At 40.6% G+C, this 22,567-nt stretch overlaps 1 protein-coding gene across 3 annotated transcripts; it reads left to right on the top strand.

Annotated features, from left to right (window-relative positions):
- The first annotated feature begins 1,077 nt into the window (after positions 1 to 1,077).
- rufy2 (RUN and FYVE domain containing 2) lies at positions 1,078 to 22,466 on the top strand. 3 transcript variants are annotated; one of them, XM_030718689.1, is made up of 20 exons: positions 1,078 to 1,352; positions 1,473 to 1,789; positions 3,264 to 3,437; positions 4,171 to 4,288; positions 5,718 to 5,819; positions 5,934 to 6,057; positions 7,193 to 7,257; positions 7,357 to 7,422; positions 7,832 to 7,901; positions 8,679 to 8,780; positions 8,922 to 9,038; positions 9,122 to 9,214; positions 10,512 to 10,586; positions 10,694 to 10,791; positions 17,291 to 17,410; positions 17,627 to 17,756; positions 17,865 to 17,959; positions 19,031 to 19,079; positions 19,206 to 19,286; positions 19,585 to 19,728. In XM_030718689.1, the coding sequence occupies exons 2-20, from the start codon at positions 1,513 to 1,515 to the stop codon at positions 19,726 to 19,728; spliced, it is 2,100 nt and encodes a 699-aa protein (XP_030574549.1). In that variant the 5' UTR covers positions 1,078 to 1,352; positions 1,473 to 1,512. The 3 variants fall into 3 exon arrangements, with proteins under 3 accessions (XP_030574549.1, XP_030574564.1, XP_030574557.1); XM_030718697.1 differs by lacking the exon at positions 1,078 to 1,352 and having other exon boundaries at positions 1,513 to 1,789; positions 19,585 to 22,466; XM_030718704.1 differs by lacking the exons at positions 17,291 to 17,410; positions 17,627 to 17,756; positions 17,865 to 17,959; ... (1 more) ...; positions 19,206 to 19,286; positions 19,585 to 19,728 and adding an exon at positions 12,579 to 15,643 and having other exon boundaries at positions 1,078 to 1,789.
- Positions 22,467 to 22,567: the final 101 nt, after the last annotated feature.

Here is a 22,567-nt window from a genome sequence, read left to right as displayed (position 1 = left end):
GAGGAATGCAGGACATGCATGATAACAGTGAGACGGTGGTAAGATGTCCATTAGGAGTGACAGATGGATTCAAGGTGGGCATGGGATTACATCAGGAAATGGCTCTGATCCCCTTCTTGTTTCTGTTGGTGATGGACAGGCGACAGATTAGGTTAGACAGGGGTGGCCATGGACTATGATGTTTGCAGATGACATTGTGATCTTCTGTGAGAGTAAGAAGCAGATGGAAGAGAGTCTGGAGAGGTGGAAGCGTGCTCTGGAGAGAAGAGGAATGAAAGTGAAGACAGAATACATGTGTGTGAATGAGAGGGAGACAAGAAGAAAGGTAAGGAGCAGAGGTAGTTAAAGTAGATGAGCTTAAATAACTGGGGTCAACCAAAGCAACACACTGAGCAAGAGTGGTGAAGAAGAGAGGCAGGCAGGCAGGGTGGAGTGGGTGGAAATGTGTGTCGGGTGATCTGTGACAGAAGGTGTAACAGTGAAAGGGAAGATTTACAAGTCTTTTATGTATAGTTTGGAGATGGTAGCACTGACAAAAAGACAGGAGGCCAAGCTGGAGGTAGCAGAGCTGAATTTTCATTGGGAGTGACCAGAATGGACGAGCTCAAGAGTGAGTCTATCAGAAGAGCAGCTCAGGCTGAGCAGTTTGAGGATGGCTTAAAGATGGTTTGGGCATGTGCAGAAGAGGGATAGTGGATATATTAGAAAAGGATGTTGACGAAGGAGCTGTAAGGCAGGAGATAAAGAGGAAGACCACAGAGAAGAGTTGGGGATGTAGTGAAGGCGAACATGGAAAAAGGGTTGGCGTGACAGCAGAGGATCCAAGAGATAAGGTGAGATGGAGACAGATGATCCGCCGTGGCGACCCCTAAAGGGAGCAGCTAAAAGAAGAAAAAGAAGCAGAAGAAGAAGAAAAAGAAGCAGAAGAAGAAGAAAAAGAAGCAGAAGAAGAAGACTGATTTTTTTTTGTGTTTCTGTACACACGCCTCCTACGGGCCGAGCTGCAGTTCCCGTTTACATCAGCAGGGGGCAGGAGTGCAGCCTCTAAAATCATTACGTAGTGCTGCCTTTTGTGTGTCTTGTGAGCCGCCCCTCCGGAGGGTGCAGTGGCACGGCGGAGACGCCAACTATCGGTTAGGTCTGTTAGCTGTAAACAAATCTTTTACTCCACCACGATGGACGGGAAACAAACATTTATTGAGCAGCGATTCTCTGCGCCGTCGCCACCTGCACTCACCTTCATCATGTAGCGAGACCGACGCCAAATTTACGCTTTGCAGACCGGAGACATAACGACAGTTGATTTTTGACTCTGGTTAGACCTGTCATTGCTTTGCCCAGTGCCATCACAGGTATTTTATATATATATAAAAATATATATATGCAGCGATTGTCACTATGCTCGCCAGTGGATCTGTGCATCAAAGCTAGCTCGCTAACGGTTAGCAAACCGTATGAATCTGTTTTCGCAGCGAAGAGCACACCTAGTTATAATAATTTCAGCGATTGAACATGGCATCGTCAGCAGAGCACGATCTGTCTCTGTCTGAAGCGGACAGCAGCAAGGAGAAAGCCCAGGTGTTTGGGATTTTAAGGCTTCAGGAGGAGAAAGCTGGTGCTGGGGATAAAGCTAACAGCGGCGGCACGGTGAGAGGAGGAGACGGGCGATGGCAGGCTCCTATCTTCGCTTTGGCCAGAAAGGCGTCCGAGACCATTTCAGGGAGCATTCACGTCCTGCCCAAAGTGTCGGAGCACAGGACGTCGCTGCCGGGGGACTGGGCCGTCCAAGGTAGAGTTTGATGAGCTTCTGGGGACGTGAGGGTGTGAAGGACTGCCTGGTTACTGATGACGGGACTGATGGCATCCAGTGACCGTGTTAGGTGCTGGGTTACGTTAAAAAAAAAGCCATTAATTCAGTTAATTGATACTTCTATTAGGGCGCTTTTTGCATGATAAATCTCCATCCCTTACTGTCAATAGTTCTGTAGCTTAACTGCCTGCAACATCACATGCTGCACTGGTGCAATTGAAAAATGCCCTTCTACTTCCCTGGGGCTTATATCGTGCTCTGTGCTCTTGTGTTGCAGAGCTGTTGGCTGCATCATGTGTTGTTACCCACAAAAACAGTAACTGTGTAGAGCTTAATTACTTCTGTCCAGCAGCCCGAGTGTCTGTCTCTACATCACCTCCCACACTCACAGCTATAAATAATCTGGCTGCTTTCAGATTTACATCACAGACTTGTTTGAATTAAGGATGAAATAGTCAGCTGTTAGGAGCCAGTTATTTTTGATAAATGTTAATAAATGATAAATTTGAGAAATTTTTAGCTAGAATTTTAAACCTCAGCAACTTCCAGCCTCATGTTAGGAGTGGGTTTGCTGCTTTTAATGGCTTTGTATCACCTTTGTGATTTGGACAGATGAAGATGTAAGTCTCTCTTGAGAAACTATCATGGTTGTATGGCAACATCCAACAATTTAGCTGTTAGAGGAGGGAATTTATGTTCAGTTCTTATTTGTATTTGTGGACTCTACTTGAGTAGCTTTGCATGATTAACAGATCAAAAATAATGCTTATTTATCTTCTGCAAGCTGCTGGTGCTGCCCTTAGGTCATCGTCTGTCTGAAAAGAGCTGTTTCAGCCCACTTTGTCCTGGGTCTCAAAACGGGGGGGGGGGGGGGGCATCTCTGCTGGGGCATGAAAAATCACTTATGAGGTGGAATATGAGGTGAACTTAAATCAAATAAATATTATGTTTTCAGGGAAAATAAATATGATTTTCCTGTTGCTGTTGTGCTGACTGTTAAATTAATTCATTAAATTAAACTTGGACCCTTTATTTTAATAAAGAAAAGTATAATAGGCCCTTTTTAATGTTTGTAGCCGTTTACGTGTGAAGCATTTTACTATCAACAACTTTGAGTATGCTGCAGTAAAAGTGGCATAATGATACAGGCAGTCAGAGGCTTACTGTTCGTCCTGTGATGCAGAGAACTCTCCAAGAAATCATTTATTGGTTTCTGCCTGCAGGGCTGACCTGCCACTGCAATTAAAGGTGCTAGGCAACATTTCTGCACATTTTCACCTGACTCTGCCGTGTTGTGTTCTTGTGCTTGGCTATACGTTAACTTGGCTGCCCAGTTAAAAGCCTTACCTGTGGGAGATGTTAGCATTCCAAGCCTATAATGGCTGCAAAACGGGGACACAGGGTTTGCTGCAGGAAGACACATTTCAAAGATTTATTTCCTTTTTTCCTGCAGCCCTGCGAGATCCGATGGCCATGGAACGAGCTAACCTGCTGAACATGGCCAAGCTGAGTATCAAAGGGCTGATTGAGTCAGCCCTGAGCTTCGGGCGGACCCTGGACTCAGACTACCCGCCTCTTCAGCAGTTCTTTGTGGTCATGGAGCACTGCCTCAAACATGGGCTCAAAGGTAAGGATGTGATAGTTGTCACTGTTGTGCTAGTGCATAGATAGGTATGTTTTTATTGATCCTACAAGGGGAATTACTGTGTTACAGCAGCAGCATTAAGAATAAAAATAAGAATAGCAAAATTTACAGTAAAAACAACATTGTTAAAAGTACCATATGGTCATAGCAAAGACCTTATAATGTGAGGTGGTACAAGATTTTATATACAAGAGTGATAAAATAATAAAAAATGAAGTTAAAAAAAATAAGATGCAGATTGTGCAAAAAATACTTCTAGCAAATAGTGCAAATGTATTAATAAATAATGTGCACTATAAATCTAAGAAACAGCAACAAGGTTTGATACAGAACTGTTGGTGGAATCTCATGTCTTGACAGGTGTGTTCACCTGTTGTAGAGTGATAGAGAACAGTAGGAAAGATTTCCTGAAGCGTTCTTTGTAGCAGTGGGGTTGATTAAGTCTGAGGGAGATTGAGCTCTGCTGCCTCCGTAGTGTGGAATGGAGCAGGTGTGATGGGTTGTCGGTGATGGAGAGCAGTTTGTTCAGTGACCTCCTCTCCCTCACTGACTCAAACAGATTCTGGTCAGTGATAGGTCCAGCCTTGCGCATTAGTTCGTTGATCCTGTGGCATCTCTGGCACTGATACCGCCCCTGCTGCCCAGCAGACAACAACGAAGTGCGGGCTGGGAATCTGTGTGTGATCTGAGTTTGCCTCTCTTCCTCTTTCTCCAGTGAAGAAGTCCTTTCTGGGTTTTAACAAGTCCCTGTGGGGTCCTCTGGAGCTGGTGGAGAAACTGTGTCCTGAAGCAGCAGAGATCTCGGCATCTGTACGAGACCTGCCTGGGCTTAAGTAAGAAATACATTTATTTACACACGTTTGCGCTCAAATGACTTGATCTAACATCCACCACACAATCATAAGAAGTGAATGATCTGCTTTTCCACGTAGACAGTTTACTGATTAGAGCAAAGATAATGCCTCTGTTAAATTGAATGTAAATAGACTGTAATTGCATCTAGCTTGTTGTCAGTGCTAATGCAGGAGCTAGTGTTTTCCCAGTGGAGACACAGGTTGTTATGTCGTTTTACAGCTCCGAAGGCTTCATTATTTCTTGTATTTCAGGCAAATTTGTTAGTAGTTCTCTTTGCTCAAATTTCAGCATGGTCACACTCACTCACACACACACACACACACACACACACACACACACACACACACACACACACACACACACACACACACCAGTGCACAGGTGTAATTACTACAGGGATTCAGTGCAGGACTGAAACAAGAATGTGACATGAGACAGCTCAGGGAAGTACCTGAGAGTTATTTACTTTCACTTCACCTTTAATCTGCCTGCTGCTCCATTTCTTCCTATTTCCCTATTCTTCTTTTATATCGGCAGCGTCTAAACATGTGACACACTGAACTGTTTTTGGCAGATAAGAAGCTCCATAAAATTCAGAAAATTAATGTTAGCGATACAGCAGCAGTGATATTTATTCAGTTTGGAAGTGAAATGATACCAACAACAAAAACTCTGGTTTTGTATACTGCATCAATACTGAAATAGTGTCCTCCAGTGGATTTAGGGAGTAGGATCACACGAAACTTTGTTCATGCACACAATTTCCACGTGGGCTTTAAGTTATTACGTTTCATCTGGTCCTAAATGAGGAACAGTTGTGTTGTTTCATATGGAGAACAGGGGCTGTTTCCTTTGCTGGGGCTGAGTCAGACCAACAGACATGCAAAAAAGCAGGATTTTAGCACCACCGAGTGCAGACGCTAAGGTTTGAGACAAGGAAGTGCAAACAGCTTCTGTGCCAGCAGAAAACAAACAAACAAACAAAAAAAAAAAAAAAAAACCCCAATGTTTTGGATGCTCGGATAAAGAGAGAAAGTCAAAACACTGAACAAAGAAAAGTATTTAGAACATTTTTGAAAACCTCTAACTTTTGTCAGACTTTATGATAAAATACTGAATGTTGGACTGAAGTGAAATTTTTGTTCCCATCTCATAGAAGATGAACAATAACAGGAGTCAGGGATTAAAAAAAAAGGAATCTTAACTGCTACAGACCTGAGTAGATAGATCTAATTAAGACCTAGCACCACCAACCTAAGGCTTTCAGAAACTCCTTGGGAGCCCAGCCTTATCAGTGGTGTTTGTGTGTGTGTGTGTGTGTGTGTGTGTGTGTGTGTGTGTGTGTGTGTGTGTGTGTGTGTGTGTGTGTGTGTGTGTGTGTGTGTGTGTGTGTGTTTCCGTTTCCAGGACTCCATTAGGCAGAGCCAGAGCATGGCTGCGTCTGGCTCTCATGCAGAAACGGCTGGCCGACTACCTGCGACTTCTCATCACCAGGAAAGACTTGCTCAGGTATATGCAGAGAGAATATGTGTATATGTGAATATTGTTATATATTAACAAACATTGCTGTTTGACAGTTTAGGCCATCAAGGCTAACAGCAGATGTCATCTCTTGCTCCTCAGTGATTTCTATGAGAATTCAGCTCTGATGTTGGAGGAGGAGGGAGCAGTGATCGTCGGCCTGCTGGTGGGCCTGAACGTCATCGATGCTAACCTGTGTGTCAAAGGCGAGGACCTGGACTCTCAGGTAGCCAGCAATGGGGAGCAATGTTTTAAAAGTTTAAAAAGAATCTGACATTGCTGTGCAGATGGTTTTATTTAAGTTTCTGCTTGCACCATACTAAGCGTTAGAGTGTGTTTTGTGTTAACAGAGCAAAGAATGTTACTCGGTCTCCTATATCTACATGAGCTTTGACCATAAACAGTTTATCTTTTGTTGTCTGGTGTCAGGAAGCATGGTTGCAACAAACAACTGCCTATTAAGTCATTTTATGTTGGCATCTGTGACTCCCTTTCCAAAAACATTGCTCACGGCCTGTGAGCAATGTGTTCACTATTACCTAATATTTATTTTTAGTATCAATCAATTGGGCAGCCACTTTTTTTATTCAGCTGCTCCCTTTAGGTGTTTGCCACAGCAGCTCATTCGTCATCTTCTTACACTGTCACTAGCATCCTCTTCTGTCACACCAACTCTCTGCATGTCCTCCTTCTCAGTCACTTTTTTGATTAAAGGTGCAATAAGCCAAATTCAGAGCCACTGGCATTCACGCTGGAGCACAAAAAGAAACAGACACGAGGCGACAAAAACAAATTTTGCCACAACCGTTAGCCCATGATAATAGATCATAATAAGCTGGAAAGGCATGCTACAACTGGTGCATCAAAATCTCCTTTGCTCTGTGTTTCACTGTAGCAGTAAAACAGCGGTGCAGACTCTCACACCGAGCTGAAATGAAATGAGAGCGTGTAAATTAGAACATAAATAGATTTTTGAGGTAATTTAACAGATAAAGTCCTCTCCTTTGACAGGCTGATACCAAATTTTTTCACTTCGACTTTCCTTTGAGCTCCTATCAGCTCTTGCCCAACTCATCGCATTAACAATGTCGTGGTGGATTTTATACATGCGTGTGATTAATAGATAAATGTGTGCAGTTAGTGAAAGCAGTCACTTTTATGAGTTGCATTTATTGTGTTTGTTTTGTGAGGTTTAATTTGTAAAAAAAAATAAATTGTAGACCTCTAATTCTTGTGAACAGTCTGGATTGCACTTACTACTTATAGATGATATAAAGAATTTATTCAAATGAATAAATTATTGTGAAAAGCGATGTGCCTGCCTCTGAGTGATGCTAACACCATCATTTTATTTATTTAAGGTTGGGGTGATCGACTTCTCCATGTATTTGAAGAACGATATAGATGATTACAGGAGTGAAGAGAGGTACGATCTTTCCTTGTCTCTCCACAGTTCGATGCAGCAGGGTTTCTTTCCCCAAATGTGATGCAGCACTCTCTTTTATGTCTGTTTCTATGACAACAGGAATAGCCAGATAGCATCCATCTTGGATCAGAAGAACTATGTAGAGGAACTGAACCGACAGCTCAAGTAAGACACTTGTTTGTATTGGAAACAGACCAGCTGGCTGGAGTTACTGCAGATTGTGCTGTTAGTAACTGTAAACAAGTTAAAGGAAGTTCTGTATTTATAATTTTTTTTTTTTTTTTTTTAACCACAACACTTCCCTGAATAAAAGTATTCCCGAGTTTGAGTTAGAACCAGTCTGGGTGTTTCAGAAATCCAACTTTTGTCTTCTCAGAAACTTCACGCTAATGAACATGGACTTATCTGCTGCTCTTTCTTTGACACTAACAAAGAAATCTGTGCAGCATCTGTGAATTATATCAAAGCTACTACAATCTTGGTTTCATATACTAAAAATTAAATTTTTGTGCATGAATTTAATGAAACTCATATTGAGGTCAGAGGTCAATCATGATTTCTTTTCTTCGTGCAGCTCCACAGTTCATGGGCTTCAGGGCAGAGTCGACTCTCTAGAGAAATCCAACTCTAAACTCATAGAAGAGGTGAGAACCACTATCAGAGTATTTAAACATGATTCTCAGAGTAGACGCTCACAAAATAACTCATCATTAAAGGGTTATATGTTTTAATTTTATCCACCAATTGTCTTCATGACGAAGCAGTTGTCTGTTACACATTAATTCAGTTCAGTTCAATTGTTGCTGTGGGACAAACCTGCATAGATATTCATGGTGTTTCTACCTTGTCATCTTCCATTAGAAGATGCCCAGTTTTCAGAAATATATCTGGAGTCCAGCTAAACTCAGAGCCCCGTATCAGGGATTTTTCCTGGCTCAAACTGGGCTTTTGAGGAGTGGCTGCTTTTTTTTAAGCCATATACAGTAAATCCAGCAAGTCTTTATCAGCTTATTTAACAGAATAAGCTCTATGAATTTGCCTTATTTGTGACCATTTGGTAAACAAAATGTCCAATGTGCTCCGAGTAGAAGAAACCCAAATTAACAAAACTAGTAATGACAGTCTTTTTATTACAGGGCTGCTGATTTTCCTTTGGCTGTGGCTAAAATCTGGCTAATAAAAATTATATTTCTGAAACTGCTTTTATGTCGTAGACAACTGAAATTTGTAGGGTTGACACATTGCAGCAATTGCTTCATGTACTGAAGTATGTACTGCAACATTTAGAGGTACACGGTCTCACATATACGAATACAAAATGCAAGTTTTCTGGTGTATGGACTTGGCAGCCGTTCCTGAGGTTATCCAAACCGTGTGTCGTACCTTTGTCCTTAGACATGTGCATATGTTTGTATCTGCAGTTAGCTATAGCCAAGAACAACATCATCAAACTGCAGGAAGAAAACCAGCAGCTGAGGAGTGAAAACAGCCTCATTCTGCTGAAGACGCAGCATCATTTTGAGGTACACAGTCTCGCATGTACAAAGACAAAATGAAAGTTATTTTTAAAGTACACGTGAAACCAAAAGAAGGTTTTACAACTTAATATTCCATCAATAAATAGCTTCCCTGTTGGTGTGTGTTTTTATTGTTTTTTATTTTAGGTAACTCAAGGCGATGTGTCAGTGGAGAGAGACACATACAAACAGTCTCGTCAGGGTTTGGATGAGATGTACAACGAAGTGCGAAGACAGCTGAAAGAGGAGTGTCAGCTCAGACAGGTCAGACTGTGGCTGCATGTGTGTGACATCTTTGTTTAAAAAAAAAAAAACAGATTCTATTTATGCATTTTGTCCATTTTCAGGATGTGGAGAATGAGCTGGTAGTCCAGGTGTCGATGAAACAGGAAATGGAGCTGGCCATGAAACTTCTGGAAAAAGACATTCACGAAAAACAGGTCAAGATAAATTCTTTGTTTACAGAACAGGTTCAGCAGGCTTGTTACTGATATTACTGATTAATGGTGAACCTGAATTAGTTTTTAGGTATGCGCTGTATGTGTAATTTTATGAGGCCAGTGTCAGGCCTCTTAGAACCAGCGTGTGGACTGTGCAGCAGAAACACATCTGTCTGGCATTTGTAGTCAGGCTGTGAGATGCAGTAGCTGCAGCATTATTTCAGCTTTGTGAGGAGGCTGCTGAGGTCAATAAAATCCCAACTAAAGTGGGTGGAGAATGTCAACTACCATGCCCTGTTCAAAAAACTCCATCTAAAATGTCATACTGCAGAATGTCACCGTCTCTATTATGAATACTTGGGCAGGCTGCCCAGGTATATTGGCTACCTGTTTTCCTACTTCTGTACATGTAAACAAACTAAAAAAAATATATATTTTGATCCCAAAACTTTGCTTTATATATTTATAACATATTACATATTAAAAACATATTACAATATATGTATCCTTTTACCATATAATGCCAGTTAGTAGTGGTTTTCATTTAGGTTTTAACCTTTTTCTAAGCTGTTTTCTCTTCAAAAATATTGTAAAAATATTCAGTTGAAAGAAAAAATATCAATAGATGTTTTTGGATATTGATGTGTTTGATGTATTTTGGGTCAAAAAAATCATTCTAAAATCCCCAAAAGCAAAGTTTGACAAGAATAATGGACATTTCCTATTGTTTTACAATAAAAAGACATCGTTACATCGTTTAATATCCAGTCCTAATTTTGAACATTTAGCTGGAGCTAACCAGCTCGGTCCTTGTTGTCTCGTGTTTTCTGGCCCACTGGTCAGTCTCCTCTCATGCAGGTCCTGTATATCATTCACCTACAGAGAGTCTCACCCTGCAGTCAGACCCATCCTCAACAGCACAGACTTTCTGCTGTGGAGCTGGAGGGCGACTGTAAAGAGGGGCCTGTTGTGCTCGTTTTCAAGTTGTGCACAGCGGCTGTGCTCACAGCCAGAGCTTCATGGCTGAGATGAGCATATAAAGAATATCTGCTTTCTTTCACTTCATAAAGATCCAAGAATAAACTGTTGGAAACAGAGCATTTAGAGCAGTCTGAAGCCTCAGTTTAGACACTGACCTCATTATTTTAAACTTTGTCCATGTTTAATATGAGCATGGTTGGTGTACTTCAGTTTTTTTGTAACTGCTGTTGCAAATAAAAAAACACTCATGTCCGTGTAAACAGCACAGCCAATACTGCCCCAGAACACAGCGTAAGTCTCTGATTTTTATTAACAGGACACACTGATTGGACTGAGACAGCAGCTGGACGAGGTCAAAGCCATTAATGTAGAAATGTACCAGAAGATGCAGGTACAAACGCACACTCGCTGTCACATAATGTTTAAGATACAGAAAAAAATGAAGATTATAGTAATCATGACTGCTGCTCACGAAAGCCACTAATTCTCATTTCTTAGTCATCTGACGAGGAGATGAAGAAGAAGAACGATGTGATCAGTCGTCTGGAGGAGAAGACCAATCAGATTACTGCCACCATGAAGCAGCTGGAGCAAAGGTGAGACACACAGCCTCCGAAGGCACAGCGCATGTCACCCAATCACTTTGTCCCATGTGCTTTCATATCCAGCTGTTTGCATCTGGTTTTCTGCTGCTCTGTTCAGATTTCCAAACTGAGTCTCTCTTTAAGTTACCTGAAAATACGTTACTCCTCCTCAGTTAAGTCAGTTTGATATTTCTGAGAACCTTTTTATAGTAATAATTTTTCTTGGAAACTTTTTTTTTTAATGTTACAGAGTCAATAATCGTATTTATTTTTGCCCCATGTTTAACTATGGAGAAAAGAACTGCGGAGAACATGGGGGAAAATTATTTAAGTCTTCTTTCTCATCGCTGAAGTGCAGCTGTCTAATTTCTTTTTCTGTTTGTCACTGAAGTTTTTACCTGACATTACCAAATGGGATTTGATTAGTAATCAATCAATCAATCAATATATTGACTCATGGCCCATTAAAAACAGAAAAAGTCACATTAAATACAACAAACAAGATAAAAACCAAGATCACCTTTACCACAGAGAGATAACTATACCAGTGTCTCCACAGAGACCGATAATGTGGTGTCGAGCCTTAATTCCATTAAGCCCGCAGTGATTTCATTCTCAGAAGTATTGACCATGCAGATAAATTTATACATGAATTTTCTTAAATCTGTGTGACTGAGTGCGCCCACTTTTTGTTCTTGTGATGCAATTAGTTATGACATAGATTCAGTAATGAAATGAATTAATGTCCCTTCTTTTCTTCCTAAACCTTTCAGTGCTTTTGATTTGTGCAACAGTTACCAAAAAGATGACAAAAATTTAGATTCTGCAAGTAGGCAAGCACCTGCTAGGACGACATGTCAGTATTTTATTAATAGTTTCCGTGTGGAAATCATTCAACCACAAATTTATTATATGATACACACTGCAGTTAATTTCATGCATGTTGAGTTTAATCACTATTGGCCCATGTCCTTCAGTCCTTCAGTGTGTACGTGCTCCATATTTGTGCTTTTATCGGCTAGTTCATTGATGCTTTATGACAAACCACCCCCCACCCCCACCTAAGCCCATTGAACAGTCCCAGTCAACACACTCCACCCCTCCTGTCTCCTCTCCCATTGGTTTAAATCTGTTCCATCCTATTTGTGATTGGTTGTGAATATTTTGTTTTTTGTTTTTGTTTTTTTGCTGCCCTAAAGATGTATGTAGGCTGCCGCTGTAGGACACATTCTTCGGTTGTCATTAGTGGGAGAGTTGTTGCTGAAATGTATAATAAAATAAATATAAAGGTCGTAATCAAATAATGATTTTATTTACCAGCTAAAAAGAGAAATCTCTCCCCCTGAGAATTGGACATGTAGTTGCTGTGAGCATAAAGCTTGGTGTCCAGGCTCGAATCTTTCATGTTGATAGTGTAGTTCTGTGCCTGAAAATAACAGATGTATCTGCTGTAGTTATATTCATCTGTCTATATTCATTTCCTTCCTGTCTTTTTTTTCCAACTTCTTTTCATTAGCTTACTATAAAAAGTTATATAAATCTGGCAGCCTGAAATCAGATTTGTGTTTCAATGCCTTACATTTACACTTCCTGCTGTGCTTGTGATGTTAAGTCACAAAAAGTGTTGAGTATAACCCGGGCCACTGATATATTGACATCCTTTCTTCCTTCCCTCCTTTCTTTCCTCTGTCTTCCCTCCCTTCTGTTTCTCTATGATACCTTCCATCCATTCATTTTATGCCCCTGAAATCTCCATGTTTAATTTTTTTCCCGATTTTTATCTCTGCTCCCGTGTGCAGTGATAAGGATCTGCTCAGTCAGACCAGAACGCTTGCTATGTCATTTGTCAAGTGTGCCAGCACAGACACAGAGCACCAGTACAAGCTAGTCAAGGACATCTCCTTCTGAGGATATGAGCGCATGAATAAGTGGACTTAACTTAAAAGAACATTCCTGGGTTTTTTTGCACATAATATTCAGATGGTTTTAGGGCCTAAGAGCTGCCACATATTCAGGTGAAACTGGACTGCATGTTTGGTTAATTTACATCATCAGCACAGTGCTGGGATTCATAGAGATTATTGCAATGTTTTATGATCTTTGATAAAAATACATCCAGACAACTTTAAGAGATTTGTTGGTCAGCATAGACTGGGTATTAAAAATGGACACCATGAGCTGAGGGCTTTGATTGTTGCTATCTTGGTTTTTGAAACATGACAAAATTGGGGTGGATCTGAGTGAGAAACCAAGGGACACTACATGCACATAAAGTTATGACTTTGTCCTCCTTTTGGACTCTAATGGGTTCCATAATTTACAAATTGAACATTGGGTTGCATTCAGAAGGATTTGAAACTAATGACTGAGGCTGTGAACACATCAGGAAAGTGTTAGATCATGGACAAGACTTGTTTTTGCAGTTCTAACCGAGTTTATATTGTATGTGACTCCACTTGCCACACACCACAATTTCTTATTCTTGTGTCTGTAGGGGTTAGCTTGCTCAATGGCGCCTTCTCTCAGAGGTAGCAGTGCTGAAACTAGGGATGTTCCTGGTGACAAATTTACCAGTCATTGAACAAGAGAGAAAAAAATAGACTAGTTGACAAGTTTAAGGGACAGAAAACCCTCAGAAAACAATCTAATGGATGAAGTTAAACTTTGGCCAAATAAATATTTTGTCTGTATTTTAGGAGCTGCATGAAACTGTTAATGAAATCATGTTTTAATTGGCTCTGACATGTGCAGCACTTTGGGCTGTATATAATGTTGCAAACAAGGACAGTGTCAGAGTAGCTTGAAGAGTTTGGATAACCGTAGTAGTGCATCAGTAGCCTTGGTTTCATCCACACACCAGTTACACATTGCTTCAGTTGCTTTGGTTATATTCTACTTTATTCCAAGAAAACCGACATAGAGGACCTCATTTATTTATTTATTTTACATCAAAGTACTACAGAATAGCACTGGTTAGCACGGCTGCAGCCTCAGATAGTGGAGGGTCGTGTTGTAACATCTTTGAACCAGTAATGGCCTTGTACATTAATAAAATAAGAATAATACATTTAACCGGCTAATATTTTTAGCACCACGACCTTTAAATGTCTAGTCAGCCAGTTGTGCACATCCCTAGTTGAAACATTACCACTTCATGAGAAGCTTGCCTGAGGATGGTTACTGAGCACAGCACTATGCACAAACACTGTGTATTAATATCCTTGTGGCCACCTTATGGAATATATGAGTACTGTAAATTACTGAAATGTTTATGAGAAGAGTTACTAATGAGTTGCTGTACTTTGTAGGTATTAAAACATCTCTATAGTGGAATAATGCATTTCCTTGGCTAGCTAGCGCCTGTACTGCTGTAACTTACTGTTCTTTTATAGTGTGCTGTTATTCGAGCTTCTTGTAACCGTACATATACAGTGCATATTCTGTTCTTATCCAGGTACATATTTCCATGTTGCACTTGTTGTATTAGGCAGTTTTGAAATATTGCCAGTTTATAAGAGCTGTATCAGAGATAATAGATGACAGCAGTAAAAGACGAGGGTTGTCTGAACCAGCCTACGATGGTTCAAACAACCAGATGGGTTGCCCCCTGCTGGCCATTAGAAATTATGCAAGTTTGACTTCACTTTTCAGACCCGGAAGCTAAGTCCATCTTTTATATACAGTCTATGGTTTGTGCTAAGTGAGGGAAAGTTTACTCTGAATGTCCTGACAGTTTAACTGTTTCAATATTGCATCAGTTAATACTTTAATAGAAACTGAAGAAACATTTTTGAACTAATCATACACTACTATTTATGAACATGCTCAGGCATGCACACACATACACAAATGCTACATATTCTTCCTGTCTCCAGTAGTCAGTGTATGTGCAGTAACACTCATAGTGAGATAACTGACTATTTGGATATAATCATAGAGGTATTTATCGATCACATTGAGTTAGAAGGGCATGCATTGGGCTTTTGTGTCTATTGAGAGGTTTAACCTGGCAACACTGAGTGGAGTCACCTTAATGTTTTGACTGCATTTGGGTCTAAACTTAAAATAAAGTGAAGGTGAAAGGCACTAATGCTTAATTATTAAAGATCTTCCCACCACCACATAACAAAAAAATACAGACCCACCTGTTAGCAAAATAGTCCTTTAGAGGCATTCAAACTGGCTTGGCTGAAATCTTTGAGTAACTGCTTCTGTTCTTCACTGTCTGTTCCTGCACCAGAAAGAGCGCTTTTATTTTCCTTCCAGGCAGTCAAGGTCACAAGTAAGAGCAGTAACAGGAAAACCATCACAAGTGGTTTTCTCTGAATGGTGACCCATGACCCTTGTCCCTCGTTCACTCACTCACAAGTCCTATATGTTAATTAATGGACAGTAAATGGAAATTTCATCACATGCTCAGAATTTGGACACTCAAGTAATATGGTAGAAAGTAAATATGTGTACTGTATCTTTAAAAAAAAAAAAAAAAAAAAAAAGAGTGATTCTGGACACAGCTCATCTCATTGTTGGGTTGAGATTTTTAGATGTAAACTACTCAGTGGGACCAGCAGCTTTAGATCAATTGGTGTGTTTAGTGTCTGCAGAACAGACAGCTGAGCCAAGTGTAAAGAACTGTAGTTACACAGCTGTAAACCTCTGGAGTTTCTGTCAAGGGAACTGCATTATTGTGTTTGTCTTGGCATATTTATTGACTTTTGTGATATATCAGGACTTAAGTCTGCTCTAACTCCATGTTCCTAATACTCTTAATTTGTAGAAAAAAAAACACTCAGTACAACTGTTTAAAACTCACAACTACTGTCTTTTATCACCGTGATCAATAAAGGTAGATGTTTTGAACATGCTGGGTACGATTTGAGTTTTTACGCAACCTTTAGCGTGCTGTGTATAGAAGTATTTTTTTATGTGAGACGACAGTCAGTGTATGTCAGAGTGTGGCGGTATCACCCTTAGATGGCTCAACGTGATTGGAAGGCTACTTTCAGCTGCTCTCCTATTCACAAGGGGTCGCCACAGCAGTAGCTCCACATATTTGATTTTGCAGGATGTGCTGGATGTCTTTCCCTATGCAGCCTCCAAGGGAATTGTGTGTCCTTCCTGGATCAAACCTGGGATCTTCCACTTGTTAGGCAAATGCATAAACCACTACACTATGGAACAATGCTACCTATTGGAGCTACTCTGTGCTCGCCATGATTGGGAGCTTTATTAAAATCCTTAAAGACTGAAAACAAGCCTGGAAATAGGTTTCCTCTTTGGGTGAAAAACTGTACAATTGGCACATAAGAATATATTAAATATTTAAAGTTGACCTATTAAGTTCATGTCCAGCTTTATAATTTTGGACTCTACTAGAATAGCTTTGCAACCCAGCCTTGGGCAGGCCACAAGCCAGTATATATGGTTCAGAGACAGTGGCACTGACAAAAAGACAGGTGACCGAGCTGGAGGTGAGTTGAAGATAATAAGATTTTCACTGAGAGCGGCCAGAATGGACAGGATTAGAAATGAGTACATCAGAGGGACAGCTCAGGTTGAGCAGTTTGGAGACAGAGTTACGAGAGGCAAGGCTGAGATGGTTTGGACGCGTGCAGAGGAGGGATAGTGGATGTACTGTACAAAGGATGTTGAATATGGAGAGTGAGATGGAGGCAAGTGATTCGCTGTGGATATCCCCAAAGGGAGCAGCTGAAAGAAGACTAGAGTAGCTTTGCATGATTTCCGGTTCTAATAATTTTTAATTACCTTATGTTTGGCCTTAATGCAGTCCTTTAATCCATCCAATGTCTGAAACAAGCCTTTAGCTCCCTTTCATTTAAGCCATCTTTCTTCTGTTGGCTTGCCCCATAGCTGTAGGTGGGTGGGGCTCTTTTGCTTAAAGCATTTTAGAGATATCCACTCTCTTTGACATCACACAGCGCTGAGAGTAGAAAAAAAATTACCAAAACCGAGCACTTAGAGCAGCCTGAAGCCTGAGCTTTTGGCTCACAGAGAATACTTGTGCATATGTTGACTTCAGTATTTAGTTTAGTATGAGCATTATCATTATAACAGCATAAAACACAAAAAAATGACACAAAATAAGGAAAAGCATAATAGGTCTACTTAAAGGTGTCATTGTAATGAGACCTTGTGTGTGGGCAGCTGTGCTTTACTCTTCTTGTCCAGTTAGTTTCTCCTAGGCAGTTTCCATGCTTTGTTTGATCGTGTATTTTTGTTTTGGAGTCAGCACCCTTTTGTGTTCCTTATTTTTCCTTTTTGAACACCCACAGTTAAATTCTCATTCACATGTCCCTTTGTTGCACAGTTTTACTTCCTGGCAGTTCAAACTGCAACACCGTCCTTCATCCCAGCTTCAACCGTGCCTGCATCCTCCTTCCCATCTCCCTATATTGAGTTCTCCCTCTACACCCCCTTACTTCCTCCTCCCCTGCCCTCCCAGTTTTTTCTCTCCATGGTCCTGAGTTTGTCCCTGGTTATAATGGTACAGATTACAGGAAGCAGAGAGGCACCGCACCTCGGCCGAGGAGGGAACCAGGCGCTTCAAGTTGGACTTTGCAAACAAGGCCGACAGTCTCCAGCGGCAGATCGAGCACAGAGAAAAGCAGCTGTAAGCAAATCGCATACAAATCTGACTGGTTGAGACACATACACACCCACACATAATAATGCACTGCTTTAACTAAAGTTTACTTAATTACTTGATACATCAAATTTTCCCTAAGAAAAACATTTGAATATGTTTAAATCAGTGTATGCTATAAAATAATCTGTTACTTTGTCACCTTTATTCTTGTTGATATATATATATATGCTGTGCCTGCAGCCTGCAGCTGGAGATGGACCTAAAGATAGAGAGGGAGTGGAGGCAGACGTTACAAAATGACCTGGAGAGAGAAAGAGACTCGGTTGCTCAGCTCAGCACAGAAGCGCTGCAGATAAACGGCCTAAAAAAGGTAACAGTATGCTTTTTTTTGTTTTTTATTTTAAGTGCATGTTTGTGGTTTTGACAGTGCACATGTTGATCCTTGTCTTCTCTTGTTTCCCTCTGATTAATTTGCCAGGAGTTCCATCGTCTCCAGGATGAAAACGTTCAGCTGAAGACCATCTGTAACGACCAAGAAAAAGCTCTGGAGGAACTTGGCTCCAAACTCAGCGAGTATGTAAACTTTATTTTGAAATGCTCTCTTAGTGCCATAACTAAGCTCTTTACCAGTTTAGAGAGCTCAGTTAGAAGTTCAGTTAAATATAAAAATATATATTTTAGAGTTTTTGCAGACACATTTAGTGAAATCTTCCACCCTTTTCTCAAAACTCAGTCAGTTAAAAAGAAAAAACACTACTGTGTGCATTTAATACATATTACAGTGGGAACAACACTGTTGTTTCAATCACACAGGCCTAGAGATCATTTTTCCCTAGCAGCTGATGGTTGCCAGGGAAAATTATGTATTCCTTGACTAGTTGGCGAGTGGTTGCTGGCTGTTGCCGGGTGAGAAGAAGATGCTGCACCATAAATCTTCTTGCGATTCCTTTGGACACTAGAAGCTTGTTGCGGTCACTCATTGTTTGCCTGGAAGGCGGCAACTTGTCTGCAAACATTTGGCAACTATTTGTTGAGCATTAGTAAAACTTGAAAAAGTGTGATGCGAACTGGAATCGCATCACACATGACAAATAGTTGGCAAGTGTTTACAGACAAGTCAGTGTCTTCCATACAATCTGCAGGCAACTCATGCAATCTGCTAGCAAGAAAAGCAATCATATGGAGGTTTTCAGTGCAGCACTGCCTAGTGACTGCCAGCAATCGGTCAGGGACTACATACTTTCCCTAGCAACCTGTGGTTCCCACAGGGCTGCTGACTGATTTCTAGGAAAGTGTGAATGAGGCTTGAGCCAAGTCAGTTTAAATTTTTAGCTGTTGTCTGTTTTTTTTCTTTTCTTTTCTTCTTTCTTCAGGACATCCATTATGCATCAGCTGTAGATCACTGTGCAAAATGTTAAGTGAGAATATGTAAAAAAAAAACCCAGCAAATAAGATTTGATTGTGTCAAACTACATGAAAATGATTTGTTTAGAGAATATAGTGTCTTAGTGATTCAGAAAAAAACTGTAATGAGAGTGATCTCATTACTATTATTATTACAGCTAATATCTCCTCTATCTTAATCTGTTCTACAAAATGATTAGCTTTGATGGCTAACTTTTCTGTTCATTTTGTCTAAATCAGATCCAAACTGAAGATCGAGGACATCAAAGAAGCCAACAAAGCTCTTCAGGTAATATAGCAGACGGTTTAGTGGAGGGGAAGATTAAAGCCCTTCAAAGAAGAAATCTAGCGCTGAATAATCCCTGAATCCCTGTGTAGTTGGCATGTAAGAACACAGGTATGTCGTTTGTTTCAGGGGGGTCAGGTTTGGTTGAAGGACAAAGAGGCCACTCACTGCAAGCTCTGTGAGAAGGAGTTCTCCATCTCAAGAAGAAAGGTCTGTCCCCATTTGACTACAAACATTTACAATCCAGTATGGTTATAATCAGCATTGGAAATCATTTGTGGGCGTAACCCAGACCCCTTTTTCATAATGCTTCTAATTCACTTTGAGATTTTACACCCACTTTATGTGAAAAATCTTCAGGTGCGCAAGAAGCAACAACAGGTACAATCATGGTTTTAACCTCGGAGACCTCAAGAAATGCTAAAAAAGAATCATTGATTACTTAATGGATGTAAAAATGAATCCAACAACATTGAGGTGGTTTTTGACTCTCTGCCTCTGTCTACAGCACCACTGTAGGAATTGTGGGGAGATTTTCTGTAACAGCTGCTCTGACAATGAGCTTCCTCTGCCAGCGTCTCCCAAACCAGTGCGAGTCTGTGACACGTGCCACGCCCTCCTCCTGCAGCGATGCTCCTCCAATCCAACTTGAGAGTGCGCTTCACCTCTGTCGTGACAGCCTTGAAACAGTCACACTCATGTGTACCACCTCTCATCCATCTCCCAACTTACATCTACAGTGTTTGCTGCTATGGGGGGAGCACATCCTCACACTTGATTTGTCATCTTTGTTTGAAGGAAAACAAAAAAACAGCGACGTCTGCATCAATCTAACTTGTCTTTGTGTGATGTAGCTGCTTTCTCTGCAGATGTTCTCTAGGGAGTCTAAAATATCTTCCCTTGTAGTCAGACACAGAAGAGCCTGCTGTAATATTAATAGTCATGACTGGCAGTCCTTAATATATATCGATCTCAATGAAAATAATGCAACATAATGAAGGAACTAGATTTAGTTTATGGTGCAGAATCAAATGATCAGTAACCATTTATCAGCAAGCTCTAAGCTTTCTAACTACTACTCTAAATAATGGTCACTAAAATAAAAGCTAAAACTCTAAAACGTGAGCCCCAGGCACCGATCAGCAGGCTGTTTTTTTTGGTTCAAACGAGTTTGAGCGTCTGGTTATGAAAGCAGAAATGACTGTAGAGGTGGAAGTGAAACTGCACTATGTTGAGCACTCCTGTAGCTAAAAGCAGAATTAAACCTCTAACATATGTATTAATCCTCAAACGCTTCACATTAACATTCTAGTCAAAGAGATGAGAGCTTAAAGTTCGCACATGCAGTATGGTGGCCTTGCTATGGCTGGAGCTGGAGTTAAAATGGCTCAATAAAGCCTTTGCATTTACAGATGGAAGAGTTGTGCTACAATACAAATCACTTTCTGTCAGCGTTGTAGCAGCAGTTTGACACAGAAAGGGCCAAGTTACTTTTTTGACATTTCGCCTTCCCCTCCAATTAAGAGGGTTAAGCGAAATGTCAAAAAAGTAACTTAAAGGGCCAAACTGTATGTTATTTTTGACATCACGGACCGGAAGTGGGTGGGGCTGGATGCGGCCCATGGGCCGCAAGTTTGGAGACCCCTGGTTTTGATTGTTGCCATCACGATGTTTGGAGACATGACAAGCAAGAAGTGGATCTGAATGAGAAACTGAGGCATGCTGCACACTCAAGCTTAGTTCAAGGTCACCATGTTGCATGTACTGACTGCGACGTCACCACTGCCCCATCCCCATTTATACTGGTGACTGAGGTGTGCCGAACTTCTCCTGAGCAATAGATGTCGCCACTCAGAAGAAACTGCCTTGTCAGCGCTGGTACAGGAGAAGCAGAAGTCGAAAGAGGAAGCAAAGCTGAAGTTTTCTCCAGAAAGACTTCTTTGTGAAACCCATGGAGCGGGTGGATTAAGGCACTTATGCAGAGGGGTCGCATTAAACCCTGAAACTCTGTCCATCTTTAAGATACAGTCTATGTTAGGACCTATCAGCCACAGTTGTCTTTCTGCCACACCTCATTCACCCCTTAAAGTTGTGCATTTGCCTTTCTTTGCACATCCCATTGTTAAGCTCACCAAATAATTTGTGTTGCTCAGTTTCAGTCACCTCTACAATCACCAGGATCTTGTTTTCAATTTATTTGGGATTCTCCTTACAAGTGAAATTGTGAACTTAGAATCCTTTATGTATTTAATGTCAGCACTCCATTGGGAATGATCTTAAAGACTACATTTTTATAAATCCAGGAACATTTTTTATAAATAGGATCCTAGATTTGTACACTCACATTTTCAGGCTAATTACTGCTCCAGGCAGCTTGAGCTCTGCAGACACTAGTTTGAAAAGAACTTGAATCTTTTTTGTTTATGGTATTGGTGCCATATGTGCCTGTGTAAATGCAGAAATTACCTTTTCATGTTGCTGAAATGAGTCCTACATTTCTACAGTGAGAATCTGAGAGCCCAGAATACAACACTAGCCAAGGAAACAAATGAGATTAAAGGCACATTTCACTGTTTGTGACACTAATTCAGTGGATGCTGCTTTAAGAACCAAGAGGAGCAGCCTAAGCAGTCAGCTCTGGTTTGTGAGTTCAGTCAGTCTCAGTGCGGCTGGTTCCTTTGTTGTTGATTTAAAAATTAGAACTCAGAATATCACAACTAAACAAGTTAGTGGTTACAATTATGAGTGTTACTTCTGCTAAGGCACAAAATATGAACACTTGCCAGTCATACTGTGTGAAATATAGGTGTTTCATGCACATTAATTTGTACTTTTCTAAGTCTGAACTTTCCCTGTTTACTTGAAGACAGTTGCAATCAGATGTTATAGAAGAATCACTTTTTTTTTAGCTGCTGCTCCATTCATGAGGGAAAGTTTTATTTAAAAATGTTTGTGCTGCCAAACTAATGCTGAATATTGTCTTCAGTGACAGGTTGAAATGAGTTTCAGTGCATAATTCTGGTTTTGTGCTTGCAATGTTTACAAATGGGTTCAATTTCTCTTTTTTTGGGGTGGGGTTGAAGAACTGGACGTTTTTATTCCCATGAGGAGATAAAGGAAGGGGATCATTTCAGAAACTGTTTATATCGTTTCAGATATTTTCTAAATATGTCGTGATCTATTGGCAGAAGTTTCCAAACTGAACCCAGACTAGTTTTTTGGAATGTCCCAGATTACAGTGGGACTTGTACAGTTGATACAGATTAATGTTGTACATAAATAACATTGATAATCACCATTACCTTTTAGCTTACTAAATCTTACCAGTTTAATATCAACTGTTGCCAACAGTCTGTTGTCTTGACTGTTTAGCAGTTTCTGATTAAATGCTCACAGAATGGTTCCTGTTTCCTGTCATTCTTCAACCCACTGAAATTCCTCGCAAACTGTCCGGGATTTTTCCTGCATGCAGCTTATTAGTTAATTTTTAA

Source organism: Archocentrus centrarchus, chromosome 3 (genome assembly GCF_007364275.1).
Source record: "Archocentrus centrarchus isolate MPI-CPG fArcCen1 chromosome 3, fArcCen1, whole genome shotgun sequence".
NCBI classification, from domain to species: Eukaryota; Metazoa; Chordata; class Actinopteri; order Cichliformes; family Cichlidae; genus Archocentrus; species Archocentrus centrarchus.
The sequence above is the reverse complement of the archived record's forward strand: the minus strand, read 5'-3'. Positions and strand labels throughout refer to the sequence as shown.

Coding starts and splice junctions, on each gene's coding strand:
- rufy2 (XM_030718697.1), top strand. CDS start 1,513: ATGGCATCGTCAGCAGAGCACGATCTGTCTCTGTCTGAAGCGGACAGC. Junction 5,820..5,933: donor ACCAGGAAAGACTTGCTCAG/GTATATGCAGAG, acceptor CTTGCTCCTCAG/TGATTTCTATGAGAATTCAG. Junction 19,287..19,584: donor TCTCCATCTCAAGAAGAAAG/GTCTGTCCCCAT, acceptor CTCTGTCTACAG/CACCACTGTAGGAATTGTGG.